Source organism: Plectropomus leopardus, chromosome 6 (genome assembly GCF_026936395.1).
Source record: "Plectropomus leopardus strain MGB_pleo_1.0 chromosome 6, ASM2693639v1, whole genome shotgun sequence".
NCBI classification, from domain to species: domain Eukaryota; kingdom Metazoa; phylum Chordata; class Actinopteri; order Perciformes; family Serranidae; genus Plectropomus; species Plectropomus leopardus.
The window spans coordinates 10,257,992-10,284,496 of NC_142181.1; the positions used below are offsets into that span (position 1 = coordinate 10,257,992).

A 26,505-nucleotide genomic window follows, 5' to 3' on the forward strand; every position below is an offset into this window, starting at 1 on the left:
GCAATGCTCACTCCCGCTTACCCTTATACTAGGGTGCACTCGGGTCAGGGCTGACGCTGCCAAGGAGCAGCTTACAACTTCACACAAACACATCTTTTCTCCACCTCTCTCTCTCACATACTGTTCTGTTCACTCCTTGTTATTACAATGCTTACAAGATAAGTGTACTGCCAGTGTTCAGGACCGTTCCTGATCCTAATAAGACACAACATTGATGCTTAGTGTTGCAGGTATGTAAAAGACCACAATATGCTCTTTTCTTACAACTTGCTGAAAGACATAAGTGTTCCACACAAATCCAGAATGCAGTTGTTGATTTGTTGGATTTGTGAAAGCAGCAGCTGTCCCTATGGGCATGGCTGCTCAGCTTTTCACAAGCAAGCACAGAGCTATGGCATTGTGGGAACAACAGTCTTTTTTTCCCCCTTTCTCCAAACACCTGCAACTACATACTGTACATACATACCCCACTAACAGGCTTAAGTGGCTTCAACCCACCTTGCTATATTGTTTGTTTTCCTTTGCGATGGAAGTGCAGCCAGTGTCAGCTTACTCAAGGTCTGCCCTCTCTCTCTTTTTCTCCAGTGGAGGTAATTCCTTTTAACGCTCACACTGTGCCAGGGTCAGAGGTGTACCCAAACAAGACATCTTAAGTTGCACAAAGCTTTTACTCCTCTGTTCAGTCATAGTAGTTAAGTCCTGACACAGCAATCTTACTTTTATGTAACCCAGACTATGGTAGCTTATTATTGAAAGCATCATGTAGCCATAACAAAACTGTCAGTTGCAGAGAGACAAGCTTTAAAGATAGGAGGGAGGATTACTTAACGGGAAGGTGTTGGGTTGTGAAATACAGACATGAAAGCGCAAGTGCTCTTCAAGTTCTTATTGAGTGTTAAACTCTTGTAACACTGTTCTGAGGTTATCCAAGTATAGATTTAATATTCGAGAGAGTTGTCAATCATTTACACTACAAGTCAGCTTTGGATTTGAGTGAGTCATCCCTCTTTTACTTTACTCTGTGCATCAGGCCTGAAGTGTCAGGGTTCAGTGACTGACAGGAATGTTTGTGAGCATGCCCTGCTGGGTGGCATGCATGGAGGCAGAGGAGGAGCTGGAGTGGGAGGCTCACTTTTATCTGATGAAAAATGCTGCTGTTTGTTGTAACTGGCATGCCTGGTGCTTCTTCTGAGAGCCCTTATAAGGCATCTCGTTCAGTGCCCACCACATGCACACAAGCACATACGGGCAATGCCACACTATTGACTCTTAGAAAGGCTTCACTGATTTTCTTTTCCAAGGTGCCTCCCATGTTGGTAGGATGCGGAGAGGAGAAGCATTTGTCAGAACAGAGGGTGTTACATAAGCTTCAGGTTTTTGCTCCGGTGTGTTTGTGTCAGCACTCCTTCAGTAGCGCAGTGTAATATATGCCAATGTTTGAGTGCGTGGCTGCCTGGCAGCTGTGCAAACACTGTTTGGGTGATCCAGGCTTCCATTGATGTGGTCTGTCAATGAATTGGGCCAAACAGAGGAAACTGGTCCGTTTTTCATCTGATGTGCGCCGTGTCAAACTGTGGATGATATGGTTGGCTGGATCAGAACTTGATTAGTTGTCCAACGTTTAGTGCATCACCCCAATGTCATTAGGCAGTGTTTGACCAGGCCATGTCTGTGCCTAGAGGGTAACTGATACTGGTTTCTTCAATGGGCCTGCCTGTGCTGGCCAGACATGTCATCAACTGGGTGGATACTAATGAAGTAGCTGTGAGTTGCTTACATTGACCCTCTTTCTTTTCCCCATTCTTTAGCAATGCCTCTGTGTTACATCAATAGGTAACCCCTCCATTCATTTGGCGGTTCATTCATTGCTCCTCCAATCAGCCTGTTATCTGCCCATATAAACCTAAAACCATTATACTGCGTGGGTCCTATCTTGATGCTTCCCTGGTGACTACACGCCTTAATCTTTGCTTATAAAGCTTAGTCATAAAGCAAGGCGTGTTAGCACCAGATACAGCAGTCTGCTAAATAGTAAGCATATGGTGTGTATGAAGAAGAGAAGGGGTGGGCGTTTTAGGGACGGAGAAAGAGAGGCCTTTGAAGGTGTGGTTGATATGATGGTAGTGAATAGTTCTTGTTATGCAAAGAAAGTAGGAGAGATCAACTTCTTGCAATCAACAGCTTTTCGTTTTACTCGCATTCCACAAAAAGCCAACAACCAAAACAAAGGAAAATATGTTCCTTGGCATGGGAAATGAAGCATTAACAAGCTTTTTTTGTAACAGACAACTCTTTTTCAATCATCCACCCACCCACTCACACAATTCCTCTTCAAGTGTTTCTCCCCCTCCTTTCCCTTTCTTTCTCTGTTTCCAATGTCTTTCTGTTAGCCACATGGGTTTCTCTCACGACACCTTGATGTGGTGTATAGTGAGTTACTGGGGAGTGCACTTTGTCCCATCACCAGTCATTCCTTGCTTGTAATCCCTGAGTCATGGCAATAGACGCCTGCTGCACCACACGCCACTGGCTGTCCGACTGTGCGTCTGCTTGGCCCGCTTACTGGTTTCTGCTACCACAGGCCTACATTGATGTGTGACTGCGAACCCTAACTGGCCTGACGTTGCCCCAAAATGGCTCCACAACCTCCCACGCATCTCAGCAGCATCCTGTGCTTTAGAACCCCCCCCCCCCCTTTTCTCTGTTGCTGTTTCTGTTTTATGGTCCCACATTTAGGAGCTGTGTTTCCTATAATGGGATGGAAACTGAGCTGGTTTAGAAACACGCCTGCTTTGAGAATCAGTCCACTGTCCTGAAAAGCAGTGGGTTTGTTTCACCACGGATGTTCAGCTGTCCTCAACGAGGCCATGTCACTCATTTTGTTCAGTATATGTTCCAGATTTTCTTCCCTTGTTTTCAGTTTTGTCTGCATTTGCTGCACACCACCTGTTTTTTGGAGTCGACATGCATTGCATGCTGCTTTTGTAATCAGGTGAACAAATGGGGCACAGCCGCATACTTTATGCATATCAGACCTACAGCATCATACTTGTATAGATTGATTGGCCTGCCAAAGCAAAGGGAGATAAAGGAGGGTGTGTTTGCGTGGGTGGCTGGCTCTGCTGTGTAGGTGCGACTCAGTGGCGCTGAGTTGGGCCAAGGTGACACAGTCAAACGGGAGGCACATGTGTTCTGGCAGATATAGAGGAGGTCGAGGAACGGGACTCTATGTAAGGTTTTACACTGCCTCTGGAGTTTAGCTATGAGAGTGAAAGCAGCTGGATTCCATTGTCTGCCTATGACCTCTCTAGTATCTGCATGTTTTAACACATTGAAATGTGTTGCCTTTTCTGGCTACAACTCCCGTAGCCCAGAACATAATGAGAACTTGACTTTGGCAGCATTCAGTTTCAGAAAGGCCATTGTGTTGTTGGAAAATGATCTTTTGGCTTCACAGAAACGCTCATTAGAGATGCTCTGTTTGCTGCCTGTTTGTTCTATGCATAGTTACAGATTAACAGTGACAAATTTTGACTCACTGAAGAGGAATTTTACAAGATATGGTCACTGCTTTCATCATGACCAGTCACATTGTCAATTGAAACAGCATGATATCCCCAGAAGTCCAGTCATACTTTGATGGAGTGAGTCATGGTCTGTCTGTGTATACTAAGGTTTTGTGTGTGTGTGTGTGTGTGTGTGTGTGTGTGTGTGTGTGCAAGAGAGAGAAAGAGAGAGATAGTGAAGTAAAAGGTAATCATGAGATTACACATCTGCAATGATATGCACTTGCATTGGAAATCACTCCCATCTCTTATTGCAAAACACTGAGTTGTAACTTTCCAGTTTTCAAATCGCGGTTTACATCTTTTAAAGTAAGCCAAGTCAGCCGAAGCTGAGGTGCTTTACAGCGTCATGAAAAAATAACACCCGTATCTTAAAAAAGATAAAGGAAGAAGGGATGTTGCCAGATGTTTGATGTTTTATACTCTTATTAGCTATGGAGCCTACACTGAGCTTAAAATAGAAGGGTAATTCATCATCTTGAGCTGAAACCATTTTGCCACTTAGACCACAAGTCATTTTTGGTCGCATTAGAGGAAAACAAGAAAGCTGTGAGAAGCACATTAGCAATTGTAAAACAGAGGTGGAATGTAAGGCACGCAACATGAAAACACTGCGGTCTAGGGGGAATTTATTTATCAAGTATCCATCTGTCGCCCATAGCTTGCCTTCAAACAAGCAACAAGCTCTCATATATGTTTGATTATATAATTAAACCCAGCCACTACAAGAATTACATGTGTATGCGTTGCACAAAAGAGCACGTCGTGTGGCAAACACTTCCATTGGTGTGTGTGTGTGTGTGTGTGTGTGTGTGTGTGTGTGTGTGTGTGTGTGTGTGTGTGTGTGTGTGTGTGTGAACGTGTAGCCGTGCCACATAATTCACACTTATATCAGGAACCTGGTTGTGGAATGTATCAGTTTGGACTAAAAATGGGGCAGGCACAATGTTTTGTGGAAAAAATGCAACACGGAGAGTAAACTGTTTGTCAGATATGTCGTGTGTTTGGTTTAACGCCTAAACAGTTCCCCCAGAGCATCCCCTGTGTGTTTACAACAGGGACGGAGCCTGGGAGGCAGCTAGCCTGGATACAGCTAGGCTAACACCACCTGCACTCTCCAGTGCAGTGCTCGCCTGTCAGTTCCCGTTTCTCACCACTATGCCTAACACTGATGGATAAAACAAGACAGTCAAATCCTTTTGGACTAAGTAGTGCTTTCATTATAAATATTTAACATGTATGGAGGTCATAGAAAACCTTCAAGTTCTGTGACATTTTTAAGATCTTTACTGTTTGTGTAGTGCTTTAGAGCATGCTGGGTTTTTCTCCCAATATTATTCTCAAAGTAATAGAGAACTTGGAGGTTGTGCAATGGGCTGTTGTGAGAAGTGCATTACTGTTGCTCAACCTTTGATACTTGAGGCATACCTAACAAAAAAAGAAAAGCAGGCCTTTTCATGCTGTTAAAGATCACCAAGCAACAAAGCTTGGAAGCAGTTAAATAAGCAACAAGGAGCCAAATCCTGCTGAAAGTGCTTTGTCTCTGTTTCCCTCATTCTTCTGAAAAGAATTCCATCAAGATTTTAGCAAAAATATGTTTAGCGTCTGTTGGCGATGGTGCGTATCATTTCAAACTCAGAAGTAATGTCATATCAAGCACTGAGACTTTGGCATAAACAGTAGAGTTAATGCACTTTCACATCATAAGCTAATATGATTTCAGAGATGGAGGGAGTGGAGGAAAGAAAGACAGCAAGGCAGCTATGGGGTATTAGTCTCACTTATTGTCTGCTTCAGTAGCCGGTATGTCTGTGCTGGTGATGATCCTGGACAACTCTAGTTTCATGGCCAAAGGCAGATGTCAGCAGTGGTGGCTGCGTCCCGTACAGCTGCTTTACACCACCACAGGCTTGTGCTTCAGGGGGGCAGCCAGAAGCCAGTGGTGGAGACCTAAGAATAAAACCAGTGTTTCAGCACTGTTGTCTGTGATGGTGGGATGATCCTGGTTTTTGTGTTGGATCTCTTTTAGTTAACACCATCCAGCGCTGGAGTAGGGTTAGGTATAGGTCTGGTCTGGCTTCTTCACTTTGGCTTGAGACAGGCCTACTCATCTATTCCTGGTCCTTGGCATTGAGATGGAAATCTAAACAGCAGAGCGGCTGGCTGAACAAGCAGCCCTCTCAAAACCAGACTGCCACCCCGTCCTCCTCCTCTTACTCCACTACAGCCCTCAGCCACCACTTTATCACCCCGTGGCGCTGAAAGGGCCCCCTTCATGCTGGTCGGGTTTATGACCCTGCGTTCTCAGACCAGGGGTCCAGATACGGATCTCCATCAAAGGGTCTCTCAGATACCACTGTCACCTCTGGTCTGCTGTGGGTAGACTGGTCTGCCTTAAAGAGACGATTATAAGCCCTCGGCATGTAGCCAAGACTTCCTCTTTTTTTTTTCTTGCACTATGTTGTGACCCTGCTGATACTTGTATACATGTTGGGATATTCAGGAAGGGTATGACCCTCACCTGAACCCACATCTTACCTTACTTCCCACAGGAAGTGGCAACTTAGCCACAGGAAATTGACTCTTGTGCTGATTTAAATAAAGCCCACCATACACTCTTCTACAGAAGGGCATAGAGAGGAGGACATGAGTTACCACATGCTTTGACACTGATATAAATAAATGACTATTTGACCCAGGAGTGTTTTACTTTTGAAAGACCAAGCTTTGAATAGCCTTTTTATGTCATCCTTTTTTTTGTTGCTGTAATTTTTGAGCTGCCAACTCTCTTTTCCTCACGCCAACACACACCCACTCATTGGACAAACTCTATAGGGCTATTTATAGCTCAATCGCATGATAGAAAGCATATTGTCCCTTATTTGTTGGGTCTGGTTGCCTGCTCTGCTTGTATCGTTGCATCATTCTGAGCGGAGGCAGCAGTCCAGGCTTTATGAATGAAGCGAGTCTCTGCCAGAGGCTGGGAGATGGCACTGATCCCACTGTGATGTCACTCCAGAGACAAGGAGAAGAGAGAGAGCATTATGAGACCTCTCATTCATTCTTCTCTATCTCTCTTCCCACTGTGCCCACCCCTGGTTCTCTTGTCCTGTGATGGGCTCAAATTACAAGCTGGTGACTCAAACCCCCTACTCAGCTCCCCTCACCCACCCGGGATGCTCCCTCGCTATCTTCCCCTGCCCTGCCCAGCCCTGGTTGTTCCAGCCCTGTAGACTTTGGTCCCACTTGCAAAAATCCCAATTTCATGCCCACGCTCTGGCGCACAGGCGAAGAAGGCTGCTAATTTATTTCATGTATGTGTGTTCATAAGTGTGTCAGTTTAAGTTTGCCAAACAGAACCGCTCTAAGGTTGGGGGCTTGGTCACAGGGGCAGGGCAATGAAGGTGCACAGTATGTCAGTAAGAATCCCTTGGGGGAAATCTGGTCGTCGCACTCAGCAGCCTGTCCATTACTCATATGATGGCAAGAGCTGAATGGGTAATCAATAGCTTTTATTGTAAATGCAGACGAAACATCAGTCTCACGTCATCAGTGATTCTTATAACAGATGGACTTATTATTCCTTCTACATCATTAGCAGAACTTGGTTTCATTTCATACTTTTCACCCCAGACACTCTTTTTACTCTTGTTAGCGAAATGCCTTAATGTTGCTTGTGATTTACACCCACTCCCACATTTGGTGAGCTAAGTGGATGGGACTCATTTTGCGGACAGGCCCACACCATCTAATGTGGAAAGTGATGACTTGTGGATGCTCTAACTCTCAGTACACACTGACCATTCTGGATCTAATGGGACTCGCAGGCATTGAAATCCTATCAGGACTTCATCATTTACTAGAGATTGGCTGGATCCGAGCTCGCCTCTCTCTCGCTAATGGATGCACACTGTACATTAGCTCTGCCGCAGATAACTTTCATATGGATCACTCGCCATGGAGGCTGCACTGTTATTGTCGCACTTTTAGGTCTTTTGTTTGTCTGGTAGCTTTTTTGTGTCCTCTGCTTCATGTCTTTAAGATTTCAATGCACAGAAGAACAACAAAGTGATGTGCTTAGTTATAAATACTATTAAGAAACCTTTGTTGAAGGTGCAATAGGTCTTTGTAGATTGTTGCACTGTGGCCGGACAGTCCAAACTTAGAAGACATTTGTTTTGCTTTGAATTGCTGCAACATGGTAAACAAAAGCCTACTTCAGACTCATTTTAAACAGGAAAAATGAGTAATGAAACTAGAAACAAAAGAAATCACATAAAGCCAGGGTTAGGGTTAGGATTAGCTCATTTTTTTAACCCAATTTTAAATTGCTCTATAATAGTGATGCACATTTTTCTCTTTTTCTCTAGAGTGCCTAATGGTAGTTCTCATGCACAGTGGTGTTAAGTGTCTTTGATGGAGGATTTAGTGCTAAAGTGGATTCAAGTCTGTGTGGGCAAGAACAGGCTGGGGCCGGGTTGATAAAAGCAATGGAGAGGGAGGAGCGTAAGCGGTTCGAAAGTGCAGACAAACTCCACTCGATCCAGCTTAAATAAACTGCCACATTTCGCCCCTGCCTTCACATCAAAGTGCAGACTGTCTGAGCCCTAGTCCCATCTCAGTTTGCAGCCGTTTGCAACATGTACGTTTTTGCACTACCAACACTACTTAAAAGAAAAAAATGAGCTCAGCAGAAGCCTAGACAACCCTGCTGTCAGGGGCAACTTGTACACAAAGACAGCTTGCCTGAGGTCTTATTTTTATTGTGAAACTGCACGGTTTATTCTGATGTGTGAACTGCGTCTGACAATAGTTAAACGGAGGTCTTATGTGAGCCTGTAAAACAGTGTTTATTCTCAGCTCCTCTACCTTGCTTTTACTTTTAACTTGAATGAATAACTTTGTTTGTTCACCAGTATAACAGAGAGAAATATATTATTACAGGCCTAATTCAATCACATGAAGACGCAAAGAACTCTTGTCTGTGCTCTGTCTCGCGCATGTTGTGGGGTTTCTTTCTTTAGAGAGAGAGAAAATAGAGGGAAAAACAAGAGCCAAAGAGAGAAAAAAGAAACTGGGAGACCTAATTTTACTAACAGCCAGACAGACATTGGTTACATGGGCGAAGGAGGGACAGCTGCTGTGCATTCCAGACGAGGTCGAGACGTCAGCGAGTGGTGAAAACAGGCATGAACTGTATGTTGCCCCAGTGTACTTCTGGCAGATAAAACCGCCGAGCCGGTGGAGATGCCAGAACATCTGGGTTGGACGGATGGCAGCTCTGTGAGAGGAGTGACACAACGTTTCTTCATGCCCTCAGGACATGGCTTTTGTGATCTGGTTTTTAACGTTTTTAATTGGCGCGCAATGGAGACAGACAAGAGGGAAGATCTAAGGGGAAAGACATGCTGCAGAAATGAAAGCCTAATTGAACCCTTGATTTTGTATGCACCTCAACCCGCTGAAGCACCAAGATGTTAAAGTTTTGTCTCATGCACTTTACTCCCCCAAATTGATTAGGGAGGATATGTCATACATCAGACTCTGATAGACCATGATATACAGGGTGTCTGTCTTTGTTGTGTTTATGAGTGTGGGTGCTTTGTAGAATGAATGATAAAGGCATGTGAGGTAATTGGAACTCCATAGGGCCTCTTTCATGCACATTTATAAGTCATTTCTTGAGTCTTGGTTGGATTAGTTTTTAGTGTGTTCTAGAATTAGTGGCCTGGGGGTCTTCTCCCCTCATCATCTCCCCTGCTTTGCCCCCTCATCCCACACTTCTGCAGCCTGCTCAATCTAATTAGATGAGTTCAAGTCATCAGGCACTGTTTAAAGCCATCAAAGGGAGCTCTGTTCCGCACTGGGTGCCCACTGGCTGTGAGCAGAGAACAGTGAGCCTAGTGTGTGACCGAGACCCTTGAGACAGCCCACACCCTAACTCTTCTAGCCACCCGCCAGCAGCCACGGTGACATCATCACCTCATCCCTCAACCCTTGACCTCTCAGAATGTTTGACCCCGTGCTTGGTCCGGTGACAGTAGGCCCACTGTGTAAGGGCGGCGACGCAGGAGAGCTAGCAGGGGTCACAGTGTCACTGATGGGCACCACGCTCTGCTCTCCCACCCAGGATGTGCGTGCAGGAGAGTGGCTAATGTTTGTAGTATTTGCAAATAAACTTGTGTGTTTGTCTGAGTGTCCAACCGGTGGGATTTGCTTTTGGACATTGTCTGAAATACCAGAAACTGAAGAGAATTGACAATAAAATAAGAAGTGGTTGAAGCTACTTGTGGGACATTTTCTAAACTGTTCCCACTCACCATGGATTGAATTCTATTGGAGCATGGTGAGTGAAATATGCAAATGTAAATTATTGTGCAAAAATAGTGCACATGCAGTGTTACTTAGTTTGCAAGCAGTTCAGATGCTACTGTGTGACAGCTCTTGTTTAAATAGATTGGAGTTGATGCAGAGACAGTGGCTGTCTAGACGGGATGTAATTGTTGAGCCATGTTGTTGATCACGGTCAGATACAACTGTGTTGACTTTGTTTGTGTGTGTGTGTGTGTGTGTGTGTGTGTGAATATCTAACTGAATCACATTCACAAGTCTGTCTTTCCCGCCCTCTTCTCTGTCTCAGTTGTCTCTGTTTCATTTCCCATTCAGTAAACTTTATTGGCATTAAATACATACAGGATGCATCATCGTAGCTTGGGTTGTCAATAATAATCAAAGCAGTATGTAATATTAGCATATTTGTGACTTCACTCCCAAATGAAATGCATATTGATATTGCTCCAAATAACATCATAATCAGTTTTTTTTTTTTTTTGTAATTTGTGATTGGCAGATCCAGAGTGTGGCGATGTCCCCCTGCTAACTCCAGGGAGTAAAGAGATGATGTCCCAGGCTCTGAAGGCCACCTTCAGTGGCTTCACAAAGGAACAACAGCGGCTGGGTATTCCCAAAGGTGAGACAGTCAGCTGCTTGTGTTCTTGTTAACCCCTGTAAACATTTTCACTGAGGAAATGAAGTGTTATCAGTAAAGCATGAGACCTTGAAAACACCTCAACATCTCACATGTCAGGCATCCAGTAGATTATCTCACATTATAGTCTGCTTTAGATCAGTCAGTGAGGGCGTCTCTTAGAAGGAATGAGAACAGGGAGACACCCAGTTATTCCAAAAGTGGCCTTATATTACATACATTTCAGTCTGGGCAGACGGTCTGACTGCAGTGTCCAGAGAATTTAGATACAGACAGTAAAATAATGAGTTAGCTTCTTAAATGGGAGTAGAGACTCTTCATGCAGTTTGGAAGCAGCAGGATTCGCAGTATCAGTTTGTGCAATTGCACTATATCTGCAAACTATGGTTTTGGCTTGTCATTACCACAACTGCTTATATCCACCACTGTGTGTCCCTGTTTGTTTTTGATTGACTTGTTATGGGTGGTTATATTTACCACAGAGGTAGTGTCAAAGTCAGCAGCATAACCAAAAAGCTCTCCCACATTGAAAATGGAGCAAATTGTGCTGCAGTTCATAGTGCATGTGTAGTAACTGCATCTCAGTCTCAATACACATCAATACTTTAACAGAAGGATTGAATGCATTGCATAAATATTAGGTGAATATAACAATTGTCGTGAATATATCAATTGTTATCCTCGTCAGATCCCAGACAGTGGACAGATAACCATGTGGCTGAGTGGCTAACGTGGACAGTGAACGAGTTCAGTCTGAAGAATGTTGACTTTGACAAATTCTGCATGAACGGAGCCAGCCTGTGTGCGATGGGGAAGGAACGCTTCCTGGACTTAGCACCTGACTTTGTGGGTGACATCCTTTGGGAACATTTAGAAATGCTTCAGAAAGGTGAGGTCACAATGGTAGAAAGATTTTTTTTCACTTTTGTATATTATTAGATGGGTTTTTTTGACAGCGCCATTTTCAAGGTATACTGATTTTCAACTAGCTTTGTATCATAACAGCGTGGGTAGTATGTGTCAGTGAACTGTGGTCAACCTCCCTCTATCTAACCAGTGCCAGATCTCCCTTCTCCCTCACAGTGAATAGCGTCGGATGATGCAAAATTTGTCATCTGGCAGCATTTTGCTTGCTCTGCTTGCTTCCACATTTTCATATTGCCCGCCACCCATGTTGCCAACACAGACACAAAGAGTATAGAAGAGACACTCAAATTCTGATCAAACAATGAAATTAGGCAGTGCTGATCAAATATAAACCAAGATAATGTTACTGAATTGCCTATTCCTCGCCTTTTTTTTCAGTCATGTATTTTAGTGCCTTGTTTAGCTGTAATAGCGAGTGTTTGTGAACAGGAAGTGGCTGCCATATTCTTTCCTTCATAGTGAAAACACATGCTGAAAAAAACAGAGATTAAACATTAAAACAAGCAGCGCTGATCAGATATAAACCAAAATTCTCTGAGATGCCTTTTTCTCACTTTAAATGCTTTCAGACACATATGATAGCTTATTGTCTAACTGTAATACATGTCAAACTGACAAGTTTGCATAACATCACCAACCAGTTTATTGGTCTGGTATGGCGCAGTGCATTCTGGAAGTTGTAGGGTTTCTACCACTTTACCAAAAGTGAATGCCACACAGGTTTTTTTCTATTTTCTGTGGTCATACTGTACCACTTGCAAAAGTATTTGTGTCTTTCTGCTGTATAGACAGCCCAGTTGTATTAAAAGACCATCTTCCCAGCAGTTAAGTACTTTTTTAAGTGAAAGAGAAAAACTCTGACCACACTGCATGATATCACTACTTGCACCAATGTAGGACACTGTTGGCATTTGCTATAGTAACAGGAGCCAAACAGGAAGACGCAATTTAGCTCAGGCCATTAATTTTTGATAATGTTGGATGCAGTTACATGATACATGAAATCAATGGCGAGGTCACTGACGCTCGTTCTCTATCTATTTTTCATGAAGAGGATGCAAAGCATTACCCCATCAATGGACTGACCTCCAACTTCCAGGAATCCCGTTATACCTCAGACTACTTTGTCAGTAAGTACTCATCATACTCAATCACTCTGTGTAATAGCATAAGATGTGTGCCTAAAATATGAATGGAGAAAGAGGAGTGGTTTAGTTTTGGATTTATATCCTAGTAGAAAGCCTTTGCATATTGACTGCATATTGTTAGAATGATTTGCTAGATTTAGGTATATGTCTAATCGATAATCCCGCCTCAAATGTAACACTCATCTCATGCACTCTGGGTTGTGTTTTGTTACTGACTATTCACATACTAAGCATTTTGGCAGCAGTTCAGCACAAGATGGATAATGACTCCACTCTCCTAAGATTGATCTTCCTCCTTTGCTTTGCTCTTTCCATCTCTGCTTTCTATCCATGCTCATTTCCCTTTTGTGTCTCCAGGCTACGGTGTTGAGCATGCTCAATGTGTCCCTCCTTCTGAATACTCAGAGCCCGGCTTCATCACAGAGTCCTACCAGACACTTCATCCCATCAGCTCGGAGGAATTGCTGACGCTCAAGTACGAGAGCGAATACCCTGCTGTCATCCTACGGGACACGCCTCTCAACCCGCTGCAGGGGGACTACTTCAGTGTCAAGCAGGAGGTGGTATCACCCGACAACATGTGTGTGGGACGCCTCAGCAGAGGTGAGGGGTCACAAACTAGTTTTAGGAGTATAGTTAAGATTTCAACAGAGTGTTACATGGAATAATGTGCCGCATTTCTGTTTTAATCAACAGTTTGTTTGGATTGTGAGTGCTTGTAGATGTTTTTTTGCGTGGGTGTCAGTGTGCGTGTGATTGTGATTGTGCTGAGGCTACCAGAATCTTGTCATGCCACATCAGCGTGCATGTATTAGAAGAGAAGAAAAGCAGGCCCTCTGGTTGGTTTGTGGTTCAAGCAAACCCGTCTCTAACACTCTAGACTGGGTTGGGAAAAAAAGAAAAGTCTATTGTTTTTGTCAGTGTGATACACGAACCAAAGCCACAACGTGTTCTCTTCTTGCCGCCCGTCCTTTATGTAAAACAGCCCAAGTGGTGTAACCTTCGAGAATTTTTTTTTTCTTTCTTGTTTCTGTTGGCCTCTTTTCCTCGACTTCTGAGTAAGGAGATAGAGGTGTCATCCTCAGTGAGCGAGCGTGGGGTTTTCTCATGAAACTGTTTGCTTTTCTGAATGTGCAGGCTTGTTTTCTCTCCTAGTGATAGTTTACAAAGGAATTAGCAGCGTGGTTTACATTTATAGCTATAAAGCTAGGATTTTCTTCTCACAAATCCCCAGCTGTATAAATGAATACCATGTGCCCATGTACACTATGCAACCCTCCTGCCAGTGCTTCAAGCATTTGCCTGCAAGGTATGAGAACCAATCCCCATGCATCCCACATACCGAGCTTTTCAGCGTTGTGCTCTCCCGACGTGGGAAAGTATTTTGTAGCAGAAGTGATGTCCACATGTGGCTTCAATTTTAGCAGTTGAAGATTTCGGCATCAATTGTGGGGCTGCATTATCTGTCATTTAATAATGACTCGCCATTGAAAGGCTCCTCTTATCTTTCCCAAGGCCAAAAATAGCAAGGCAATTTGTGTGATTGTCTCCCATTTAAAATCAAACCCAAATGGTGGTTGTAAAAAGGAAATGAGGTGTGAAATGGAGAGATGTGGCGCCGTACGGAACAATATAGCTTAGAGAGAAGGAACATAATTTACTGCTAAGGTGTTGTTTATGTCACTTTAATAAATGTTTCTCTTTTGTCAAATTCTAAAGAAAACTTAGAACAACAATTAACATTCTAATGCACTGAAGTAACACATTGGAAAAAAAAAAAGCTTTTTTAGAAGAAACACATCAATAATTATAATTCAGGCTTTATTTAAGAGTTAATACAATGCGATATACCATAAAATGTACAGTTTGCACCTTTGTAATATCTATATTTCTATTGCTGTTTTCCACACAGGTAAGCTTGGTGGCCAGGACTCTTTTGAAAGCATCGAGAGCTTTGAGAGCTGTGACCGATTGACCCAGTCATGGAGCAGCCAGTCTTCGTTCAGCAGCCTGCAGCGGGTACCTTCGTATGACAGCTTCGACTCAGAAGACTATCCCACTGCCTTGCATAACCACAAGCCCAAGGGCACTTTCAAAGACTACGTGAGGGAGCGATCAGACCTCAGCAAGGATAAACCCGTCATCCCAGCGGCTGCACTGGCAGGATACACAGGTAAGATGTCTAGAGGTCAGAGTTTATACATTATAATTTTATATTTTATAGAACTACCTTGAAAGGGGCTGCAGCTTTTTGTAGATGTCTTCTGCAGCAGATATTTTTAAAATGTCAAACCAGGGAAAGCATGGGGCGACCAGTAACATTAATCATGGCTCTATTCCATTAAGGTGTGCCGGTAAACTGCCTGGCAATCTCAGTTTCAGGGCTGTGACACTGGTACACAAAAAAAGGAATACATTCATTATTCATTCTCATATTCACAAATTGTAACAAAAAGAGGAACTCTATTATTTATTTTTATGTTGTAATATTGTTATTAACTACAGTTTGTTCATGTGTGGCAGCAGGTGTGAGAAAGGGATGTCCCCTTCCTGTTTTGTCCCTTTTTCTATCATTCTGTGTACCCTCTCTAAATTCTGACATAAATTCTGATATTTCATGATTTCGACTTTTTCCTCAGCAGCAGTTTGAGTCGCATGGTGGATAATTGATCCATCGATCTAGCTGGAGCTAATCAGACTGAGTGATGACAGTAGCTGCTGGTGTAGAGATGACTGACATCAAACTTTTAGACCCAGGAAAATGAATGTTTAAGTTTCATTTTCTCTGTGCCTGGCGTTGTGCTGCTTCATCTATGCCCCAGAATATGCTTTGTGCTCCTGATGCACTGAATAATAGAAAGGTAAACATTCCAATTGTGCCTCTAATGAACAATTAAAAAACAAACTAATCCAAACACATAAAATTAATATTTGGCGGCACTGGTTTTAATCATGGCAGGCTGCCACAAATTCATGAATGTGTCGGCAACCCTGAACTATATATATATATATATATATATATATATATATATATATATATATATATATATATATATATGCGGTGAGCTAAAGTTAAGTAATTATATGGGTAATTAGGATTATTCTTGATAGTTTCTGCATGCCACCAGTGGACTTCAAGCCTTATAGGGAATGAGATGCAGTGCAGCTGTAACACTTGTTGATGCAAAAGCCCCAGATGTGTGATGTGCGCTTGTAGACCAAAAGAAAAAAAACAAAAACAAAACACCTTTTACCCTGGCAGCCCGAGTCATGCACATTACGGGAAGCAGAGTAGATTTTGCTCATATCTTCGTCTCTCACTCTCTCTCTGTGTGTCTTTGTCTTGCACTCTTTTGTTCTGTCTTCACTTCTCATCTACCTCCTTGTTATCTGCAGCCCGCATCTCAACCTATTTTTTCCAGGTCGTCCTAGCAACGCCGCTGAAACATAGAAATTATGCCTGCCCCTGCACATAACACCGGGGAGAAAAAAATATCTCTTCATCTCACGAGGCATCTACATACTCATACACGCTCAAACAGCGGGCTTACGTATGTTCTTCAAGCTCAATGAAATGTGGAAATAATCTGCAAACTCTTCTAAAGCAAATGCACTGTTTTAGCACCTGTCAAGGTTTTGATCTGAGGAAGGAGCATAAAAAGATGACTGCTGTTACTACTTTTAACAGTTTACCAGGATGTGTCTACTTTCCATATCATTTACTGCATAAGAAAATACACAATAAAATTTTGTAGTCATCAGTTAATGTTTTAAGTCTTTATGACATACCACTGTTTAAAAACTGGGTAGTAAGGACAGCTAAATTGCGTCTTGCTGCCAAAGTGTTTGGGACTTTTTCAGCCATGTTTAAATTATAGTCACAAGGCTGTCAGTTCACCAGTATTTGGAGAAGGGGAAATCCAAGCAAATTTCTCCTCATCACTAACAATGCATACATCAGATCTCAACAGTCTGTCCCTAAAGTTGGTATGCACAAGTTAATTGGTCGTCTGTATGGTTATTAGTTCAAAAGCTGCTTCTAGAACAATGAGTCATTCATCGGTAATGATGTTGGAAATATGTCGTAATGCACATATAATCGAATAATAAAGAGTACAAAAGCCCCTGTAGTGATCATTAGATGTTGTTTTGCTTCATAAACACTGTTTTAATAGAGTGGACTGAATCAAGAAACTGAAAATAAATGATAAAAATAATATTGGTGTGATGGCATCTGCCTTTATGAAATGAGCTTTGGCAAAAATCTGTATTATATCAAAATATTAACATAAGCATGTCAAAATTTGTCTTCTTTCAAGACCTTTTCAGATGTACGCCACCAAATTCTGGTTCCATTCAATCTTGATGTCTGACTTGTATCAGTCGTTACGACAGGATAGCTAACTCCAAAGAGCTCATGTGTGTAAAAGCCTGGCGAGTGTCCCCAGCCTAATGCATAGTGATGTACTCTTACTGTGGAGAATGTACTTCCTCTGAGCTTTTACGCACCAGGAAAAGGGAAAGATGAAAAAAAAATCAGGCTAAACTACCCCAATTTTCCTAAAAGAGAAAAAAAGCCATGCAGCCTGCAGTCCAAGCTGTTATCAGGAGCAGCGTAAGGAGAGTGTAGTCCTTCAAAGATGGAAGCTATTTTTTGAGTGTACATGTGTGTGCGGGCCCATGCGCATGAGTGTGGGTGGATGAAGAAATAGACGAGGAAAGGGAGAGCGAGAGAGAGAGCGAGAGAAACCTCAACCAAAAAAAATGTAGGATTCTAAATTGATGTTTATGGCAGCTTACTCTGCTTGGCTTCCTGTCCCAGTCACAGGGTGACAGGTGACACTTGACGGGGAGCCTGATAAGGCTGCAGAGAGATAAGTGAAGCTGCAGTTGTCATCTTAGTGGTTTCCTGTGACAATTTTTCATTTACACCTCTGTCTACGGTAACATCAGGCAGCTTTACAACATGATAAACTCTCTATTTGCATCTTGATACTTAGCTGTCTCTCTCCAGCTCCCTGTCTCACAAGTACAAAGTACAAAGATGCATTATGTGTCATTTACATTGGGGATGCTGGAGACATGTCCCCACCACTTTTTGAAATGGCTGATTTTAACCCATCACTTTTTTTAAGTTAACTTGCACCAAGAAACGCTAAACTAGCTGGGTCTGTTGAGAATGATTTATCTTACGACAAGAAAACATACCTTACAATGTAAGCATAAAAGAAACAAATGTGCAGTGTCAAAAATGCAAGGTTAAAAAAATTAGGAAAAAAATCCCCCCTACCTTACGGATTCTAAAATGATCCCCCAAAAATGTCCATGTGATGATCAGTAATTTTAACAAATTCTTGACTGAGTTTCTTCTCTGTCTGAGTTGTTTATTCTCTCTCTGTGTGAACATGACACAACATATCAGCTATTCAAGTCCAGAGGGGTTATAAACTAAAAGTAATTAGTGTGTTATTGAATAGGTGCCACATACACATTTAAAGAGGTTTCTGCCCCAAACAAAATAACACAGAAGAATAAATCATGCATATATGTGTGTTGACTCAACAGGGACAACATTACATGAGTAATTTTGAATTGTAACTTGCCCGCTAAATTTTGTTTTTTTTTCCATAACATAAATATAAACCTGTCCATCGCAAATTGGTGCAGGAGATAAAGTGTTTGATGGTTAAAATTTCCTCAGGACGAACCCTCAGACCCTCTGCTTAATACATTCCTTCCACCCCAAATGTTAAAACGAAATCTGCACCCTTACACAGAAGTACTTTTTTTCTATTGCTACTAGATTTAGATTTACTCAAGTGGCCATTTACCAAGCAAAAGAAAAAATACATCTACATATGTGTGTGTGTGCGTGTGTGTGTGTGTGTGTGTGTGTGTGATTTTTACATTTACAACAAAAGAAATCTATACATTCATCCTTTGTTGCAGCCTCAATCTACATCCAGCTAGTTGCATATGCTCAAGACTCATTTGGCATACCATGGGTCAGACACTTAACTTTGCTGTGACTGTGAGCTCCTACCCCACCCACCCTTTTGCTACAGTATGCTTTTTCAATGAGGCCCATTGTGCATGCAGACTTGTAACATATTTCTGGAAACTTTTCTTTTTTCTTTTTTTGTCAAAGGGTCGCCTACATTCTGGCATGAGAGCGCAGGGGGCTGGTAAACGGGCACTGTATCACCCTTATGTGGGCTCGCTATTACAGTAGCAGACATTTGGAATGCGAGTCGATGCTTTCTGTCTGAAAGAGACCCAGTGTTGAACAGCACATTTATTTTCCAAAGTCTTGATGTCTGTTGTCATGCACCTTCTCCGATCCTTGCAGGAGTAAAGAGGGCTCACAAGCACCGTTTAAAGTGTTCAACCCACACATCTGTTTCCCTGAAAGCTTTTGTTTGTGTTCTTTAAAAGTACATTTGGTTTTCTGAGGCACTTGAAAGAGAGATGACTTTTGCGTATAGCTTCAGTTTTGCTGAGGCGGTGTGCTGCATAGGCAGGTGTGATTTCAACATGCGAGCCTCAAAAGTGGGTGGCTTGGTGTATGTGCTGAAAAACCACAAGATCAAAGTGCTATGCAGTGAATCTAGTTCAGAGCAAAGACCAGCCCTTTTCTTTTGGTTATCTTTGTTCTGCTTTCCCTCCTTTTTTTCTCTATGAAATGTAATAAAGTTCTTGTAATAGCACTGAATTCACTTTTAACAGCTTATTATATTACTCTATATTTATTTGAAAAAAACAATCCAGTATAATAATACAGATGACTTAGCAGCCTCTCTTTTTTCACATGCACAGTCTGTATTCAACTCCCCGAGACGTGTTGCTGAAGTCTAAAGGCACCCCGTCCTATTTTAAACTAGTGATTTCATCAGTATGGAACTCATACAGACACAGACTCTAGATTCACATACTGCACAGGGCAACTGCCAGACAAGGGAATACATGATGAATGGGACTGTTGTATTTCAGAGGGCATTTGGTTCCATTGCTGTACTTCAGTCTGACCCAAATTAGTAGGTTTACTTTGTCCCTCTTCATATACAAGTGAATATTTGGCATAAATATTTAACACTGTCATTAGTATACACCTTGGAGATACAATATAGTCCTCCTTTTGATCTGGAATTTTCAATCTTCTCTATCCTTGCAGTGCAAGGAGATCATATTTTTTGATCTTGCCAGAAGAAAAAAGCTAATATTTGGTTGTAAACAAAACACTCCGTGGTGGCATGACTTAATGTCACCACCACAACAAATATGTGTTGCTATGTGATTTGATAACACAGCTATACAGATTTATCAGCAACAAGTTCTGCAATCTCATTTAGCAACTTGCCAGCAACCGCCTTTTTTTAAGACACATAAAAGCCTCAGAATTCACTAGTTGGGCATTTATTTACATATTTTATGTTGTAGAACAAATGTGAAAGTCTTTGAGCTTGTGTTAACCCAGTTATCCCAATCACTAGGAGACAAAGTGATTGGGTTTAATTTTAGCATCAACCATACCATATATATTCTATATTCTATCTCTCTCTCTCTCTCTCTCTCTCTCTCTCTCTCTCTCTCTCTGTATATATATATATATATATATATATATATATATATACATATATATATATATATATATATATATATATATATACTTTGGTACTTCATGGATCAAGAGTTGAAGGGTGGGGGGCCCACACAGACTCTTTATCCATAGGGCCTAGAATTTGGTGCTATACATCTGCCCCAACCTCACACTTATTTTATTGAATCTACACACCAGCAACAATCTAACTTCTCGATGTCAGTAGTTTTAATGCAAACCTTCTCTCCCCGATCTGTCCTGCAGGCAGTGGCCCCATCCAGCTGTGGCAGTTTCTTCTGGAGCTGCTAACCGACAAGTCTTGCCAGTCCTTCATCAGCTGGACAGGCGACGGCTGGGAGTTCAAGCTCTCCGACCCAGATGAGGTGAGAGGTCGTGACCTCGCTGGTCACTGGTACACATGCTGGGAGGTCCTAAGTAGTTAGCCACATGAACAAGATGTCTTCTGCTTTTGTGAAAACATTTTGCACGCCTTGTTTGGCTTCATCAATCTTTTTGGAAGGGCTACTGGTTTTGCCAGTGGTTCATTTCAAAATGACCAGAAAGTACTGTTAATTGTTTAGCACATAAAATGTAGTTGATTACATTCTTAGAGATTACCAGACGTTATTTATTTTTATTCTGTTTTTTATGTGCCTCGGGGATAGGGTTAGGGTCTAGGGGGCAGGGTTAGGGGTTAACTGTTTATGTCACGTATTGACACACTTATTCTGCATTGTTTCAGGTTGCTCGGAGGTGGGGAAAGAGGAAAAACAAGCCCAAGATGAACTATGAGAAGCTGAGCCGTGGCCTACGCTACTACTATGACAAAAATATCATCCACAAGACATCAGGGAAACGCTACGTCTACCGCTTTGTCTGTGACTTAAAAAGCCTGCTGGGCTACACTCCTGAGGAGCTCCATGCAATGTTGGACGTAAAGCCCGATACGGACGAGTGAAAGCAAAGAAGAAACATGAAGTGAAGACCGAAATTAAGGAGACACGTGGACTGGGGCTCATAAAGTGGTCTTAACTGTTTTGATAGAGTCGGTTAACCGTTTTTTGGGGGGACCAAAATGTTTTTAATGACTAACTGTGGTCTTTGTCAACTTAAAGCTCCTGTCTCTCAGACCATGTTTAAAAAGAAGACACAAGCCGAAAGCCTGTATTCATACCCTGTTGCATTTGAGGTGTGTGTGCGCGCATGTGTGTGTGAACGTGCGTATGTGTGATTATGTACCGGTATTATTTAGCAGCTCAAGGCAGAAGGAGTGGTATCGGGTAGAGTTCAGGTTCCCTGCTGCCTAAGTAGCACAGTGGGGAGATACGAGGACCAAGACAGAAAGTCTGACTGAACTGAAAGAGAAAGAGCAAAATAATAGATTAATTTCAATATCGGGGTAGAGCGGGCGGAAGGTTCCCGCTAAGAAAAAAAAAGGGTTGCCAAAATGTAAAAACCAAACTAAAGAAGGTATAATGACATATTTACATTCGTGCTCACTGTTTCTCTTTTAAAAGAGTGAGAGAATTTTCAGCTTGGACCAAAAAGTGTCTTTTCTGATTTGTTGTTTGAGGATTGTATGCTTGTGCCAGTATTATATATTATTGATGTTGAGAACAGCCAATGTAAACCTACCAGGCATATATTGAAAAGAGCATTTTTTCTTATGTTGTCAGTGAAGGTATTACAGTGGAACCAAACATTAGATGCCAAGTTTATCTGTTCTGTTCTCAAGGAGCCTTTAACTGAAATGTGCTGATTTGTTATCAGACAACACTATAGACACTGGCCCCGTGCTTTGTAGAGTTTGAGGACCTGGTGACATGACTCATTCCAAGAGTGTCTGATAGACAGACAGACGAAAGCAGCCGTTGCTTTTGAAACCGACGCTTTCACCTTTACGTACATGTTTGCCACCTTGTTAGAGACACACATTGTGACTGAAACTTATGCATTTTTTTGCATATACCACCAGTATTAGCAGACTGTAGACAATCTATGTGGGGAAATTCAGGAGTCCTTAGCGAGAAGAGTTGTTTAATGTGCAGATTAGATGCATAATTTTGTCGGTTCACTGTCCATGTGAGTGTTGCTTTAGTAGTGTTTGAATAGTCTGTCTATACAATAAAATCACAAGTGAAATCGTGGAGGGAGTGATTTTACAAAATCTTAAGAATGTCAGATTTTTTTCTTTAATTATGCAGTATATTTTGGCCATGAGGACGCAGCTGCAGTGTATTGTGAAGGTACAGTGTAGGAAAAAGTGGCAGGCAATAGAAAAATGTTGGCTAGGAGGAATCAGAAGTTGTGTGGGATAGATGAAGGTGACTGAAAGAAATCTGTGGAGACTGCAGGTGACGATCACTTGTGAGGTAGAGATAGAGAACGACTGACAGAAAAGATGAAAGTTGGCGCTGCTTGAAGGGTTGTGTTCTTCATTTTCCACTGCCATTGTGGTTGGATGCATGAATGCAGCTGAAACCTCACTGCAAATCGAGGCATTTAAGACTAGTGGCAGACATTTGTATTTAATTTTTTTTTAGGTTTGTGAGTTACTTATGTGATCAAAATCAGTTAAGTAACTCGTGTATGATTCCACCCACACTTGTTCAGTTTGCTCAGAATACATGCATAAAGATTCACTGGTTACATTTGAGCAAATTGGCAGCAGTTTCCTCCCAACAGTGGGAACAGTGGCTGTGCACTGGCCCTATGGGAAAATGCCAAAGTGGAATATCATCTTAGAATACAATGTTATTGTTTACAGTGGCTGAATGTTACCCATATGGATGAAAATAGCTTTTGAGATGTCTATTTGTACAGATTGTATTTCATAATGCTTTATTGAGACCCAGATTACACAAATAAGCGAGAGACAAAGCAGGAATAATAACCAAAACCCTTGTGAGGTCTTTGGCCGCGGTGCTTCGGGTATAGTCCGCAACGTCAGAAGACAGGGACCAGAATTCTCTCACATTTGTTTGAAAGTGTTGACTTTTCTTTCATCATTTGTTAATATGTTGAAAAGCACACAGCTTTAGAATAAAGAGAAGCGCCTTCACTGATCTGGGTCTACCCCTGAGTGCAGAAAAGAGATGCTGGATATGTTCACAATGTTTAATTGGTAACAAGCTTGTCCAACATCATCAAGCACTGACTCACCAAGTCCCTCATCCATGCTCATCATCTGACACAAAGAATTCTACAAATTAATTTGTAATAAGCTGCACTGTACTTTTAGTCTTCTCTGCATGTTGATGTCAAGGTTTCAAAACACTGTTTTTGTTCAGGTTCTTTTTCCAGTGTCAGTGTTTTATGTTCAAGAGCTTTACAGATTTTTTTTTAAAGATAATTGTAAAAGTTGTCAGTGCCCTGGAAAAATACTTTTTTTTTTACTCCACAAGGTCATAATTCCAGTATGGTTGACTTCACAAGATTATTGTGCTTAAAGAAAACATTCTGTTACCTGAAATGTTAGTGTTTTAAAAATTATTTTGTCAGGAAAATATACTGTTGTTAAATGTCACGGATTACAATCTACTGCAGGTCTTATGTATTAATGATCCTTAGTTGGGCAAGTGTATACACACAAGTAGTTTGTGGCATATGCATATCTCAGAATGGATTCAGAAGGAAAACCTTTTTTGTTTTTGGATGTTGTTCTTTTTTTGTATATTTTATAGTGTCTCTGTATTTTTGTTATGAGATCATTTTTATTGTATTTAGTTCACAAACATTTGAATATTTTTCAATAATTTATATTTTATAAAAGACAAGAGATGCAGACAGCTGGTGCTTTCATGGGAATTTAAAGGTAGCGCAGGACAAAATAATGTAGCGATTTGTTTTGTTTTTGTTTTTTTTTATTCTTTTTTTATATAGAAACTAGACCTGTCTGCTAGAGAAAAAATAGGCTGATGCTGGCCCATCAATGATTTCTGCTGGAAAGGTTTTATAAACTGTAGCTTCTATTTCTAAAATGTACTTATTGTACTTCAAAATGTTATAAAATATATGTGAACAAAGATTTCATATTTGTGAGTGTGATTACTGTTTCAAGCCATGAATGCACATTATTGTACAATATACCTACTATATAACATTGAAATTCATTATTGCTATAATAGTAGTATCATGGCAGTAAAAATTATTTACAAGAATTGCAGTGATGCACCACCATAAAATACCTCTGTCGAAGCAGCACTTAAACATCATTCCGAATTAGTCGGCCCCAAGTTTGTAAGAGTGACTGGATAAGTAAAAGATATATAAAAAGAAGTAACCACCATAACATTCTCACTGGCATCCATGCTGCTTTCTGTTGTTTACTAATTTGTATTCCAGCCTGTCATTGACCTCAAACAGAACACACCAGAAAAAACACACACACACGCACACACACACAAATACACAAAAATGGCATACTCATCAGTTGTAGAGCCATTTTCACGGCTCTGGTCTGCTGGCTATGGGAATAGAGTCTATTGCCTGTTTCGAGTGGGATTTCTCATGTTTAAAAAATGTGCGTACATGCACTAAATTTAGTGCAAAAGGAGTTTAATATAGTTAAACATTAAGAGACATCCACAGTAAATCACTGAGCAACTCTGAAAGGCACATACATAGATATAGATACATCGATGTAAGCTTTCAGTAAACAGTGGCACAACTAAGTCAAACAAATCTGTCTATTGTTCAAATCACCACACTCTGGTCCTTCAAAGGGGGCCTAGTTCCCTTTGAAAGGCATGCGGGCCATAGAGTGTCCCAGTTTTAACAACTGTGTCCCATGCGCACTGATGAGGTGACGTCAAAACAGAACCAGCACACTAGGGCCCATTCATGTGCTTGTAACCCCGGGCTCATATAAATTCCACTGTAGATAGAAAACATACAAGGCCATGGCCTGCTGCCCCAAACAGCACAGCTGTTTGGCCCCACTGCTGCAGTCTAGCAATAAGGCCAAAAGGCACGTCCAGTAGGCTGTTTTTTAGTTTAAGAAAATCTTAATGTGGAAACAAAACAAACAAAAAGTACAAGCAATTGTGAATGTAGATGCAATTTATGTATTTGGTGTGGGACTACTTTACATTGATGACAGTAAAAATGTCTGTAACATAAAAAGCAATGTAGAAAGACCATTATATTAATCAAATAAGACACACTTTACATTTTAAAAATGCATTAAACTATATATATATATATATATATATATATATATATATATATATATATATATATATATATATATACATATATATATATACATATATTGTGATGCCCCTGGGACACTTGTCAGTTCCTGTTTGACCTGCATGTGCACTTTGTTTTAGGATCTCCCTCTCTGCTCGGCTCCTGCTACCTCGTTGTTGGGTTTTACCTCACCTGCCACAAGTCTGTTTAAGCTTGGCCATTTCAAAGATGGCTCTCTCTCCCTCCTGAAAGGCTGGTCCCTCTCAAGTACCCAACATGGTTTTGTTTGGTTTCATTGGTTAGCCTTTTGTTCCTTTGAATTAGCACCCACACACTTCATGCACCCAACATCCACACCTCTCTGACTATTCACCCACATCTTGTTTTGCTTTTGTTGTATAAAATAGTTACTGTGTAGTCCCATCTTTGTTATGCTCTTGAATGAGCTGGGTATATCAATATCAATATATATATATATATATATATATATATATATGCTTGACTGATTTACATACTTCAAAGCCCAAAGTAAACACAATAGAGCTGTCCTCCATCAAAATGAGACCCACATTATCTCGTTGCACTTGATGGTGGTTTTCTTGGCAGAGGGCAGGCTGAGGTTACCCAGGTGGTTCTTCTCCTGTTCCACCTCCCTCACTCTGTCTGGGGCTGATGATCCAGGCCAGACGTGATCACTGTGCAGGTTTTTAAATACTTGCCAAGACAGCGCACCTTCCAACAGACCTGGAGCAATATCCAAACCATTGTGATACCACTCATACCTGCTTATTTCCCATCCAAATCCAGACATAACGCTGGCTTACGCAGACACACTTCACCCCCACCATCACCCTTTTTTTTCCCTCCTTGCTATGGGCCTCCTTCAAAGAACGCTTCCACTCATTTAAAGCGGTGTTTCAAAGTGAAAGACAGCAGAGAGAAACATAAAGAGAAGAGGAAGTCTGTGCAGAAAGCGAGAACTGTCGCACCTGGAGGTTGCAAGAAAGATGTTGGATGATTGCTGCCTCTTCCTTGACAAAAAGTATCGCCTCCTGTCGTCAGCAGCTTACAGTTCTCTTGACACTG

The 26,505-nt window shown here is 41.6% G+C and overlaps 1 protein-coding gene across 6 annotated transcripts in view; it reads left to right on the forward strand.

Moving 5' to 3' along the window:
- The window catches only part of ets1 (ETS proto-oncogene 1, transcription factor), a 42,279-nt gene extending 18,026 nt beyond the window's left edge, over positions 1 to 24,253 (forward strand). For 5 of the 6 annotated variants that reach the window (XM_042486043.2, XM_042486045.2, XM_042486046.2 and 2 more), the window contains 7 exons: positions 10,417 to 10,536; positions 11,243 to 11,443; positions 12,534 to 12,611; positions 12,987 to 13,232; positions 14,542 to 14,802; positions 20,491 to 20,609; positions 20,969 to 24,253. In XM_042486043.2, coding sequence (XP_042341977.1) covers positions 10,417 to 10,536; positions 11,243 to 11,443; positions 12,534 to 12,611; positions 12,987 to 13,232; positions 14,542 to 14,802; positions 20,491 to 20,609; positions 20,969 to 21,184 — 1,241 coding nt within the window. In that variant the 3' untranslated portion in view covers positions 21,185 to 24,253. The remainder of the gene's footprint in view (positions 1 to 10,416; positions 10,537 to 11,242; positions 11,444 to 12,533; positions 12,612 to 12,986; positions 13,233 to 14,541; positions 14,803 to 20,490; positions 20,610 to 20,968) is intronic. The other variant, XM_088078675.1, reaches the window with a different exon arrangement.
- Positions 24,254 to 26,505: the final 2,252 nt, after the last annotated feature.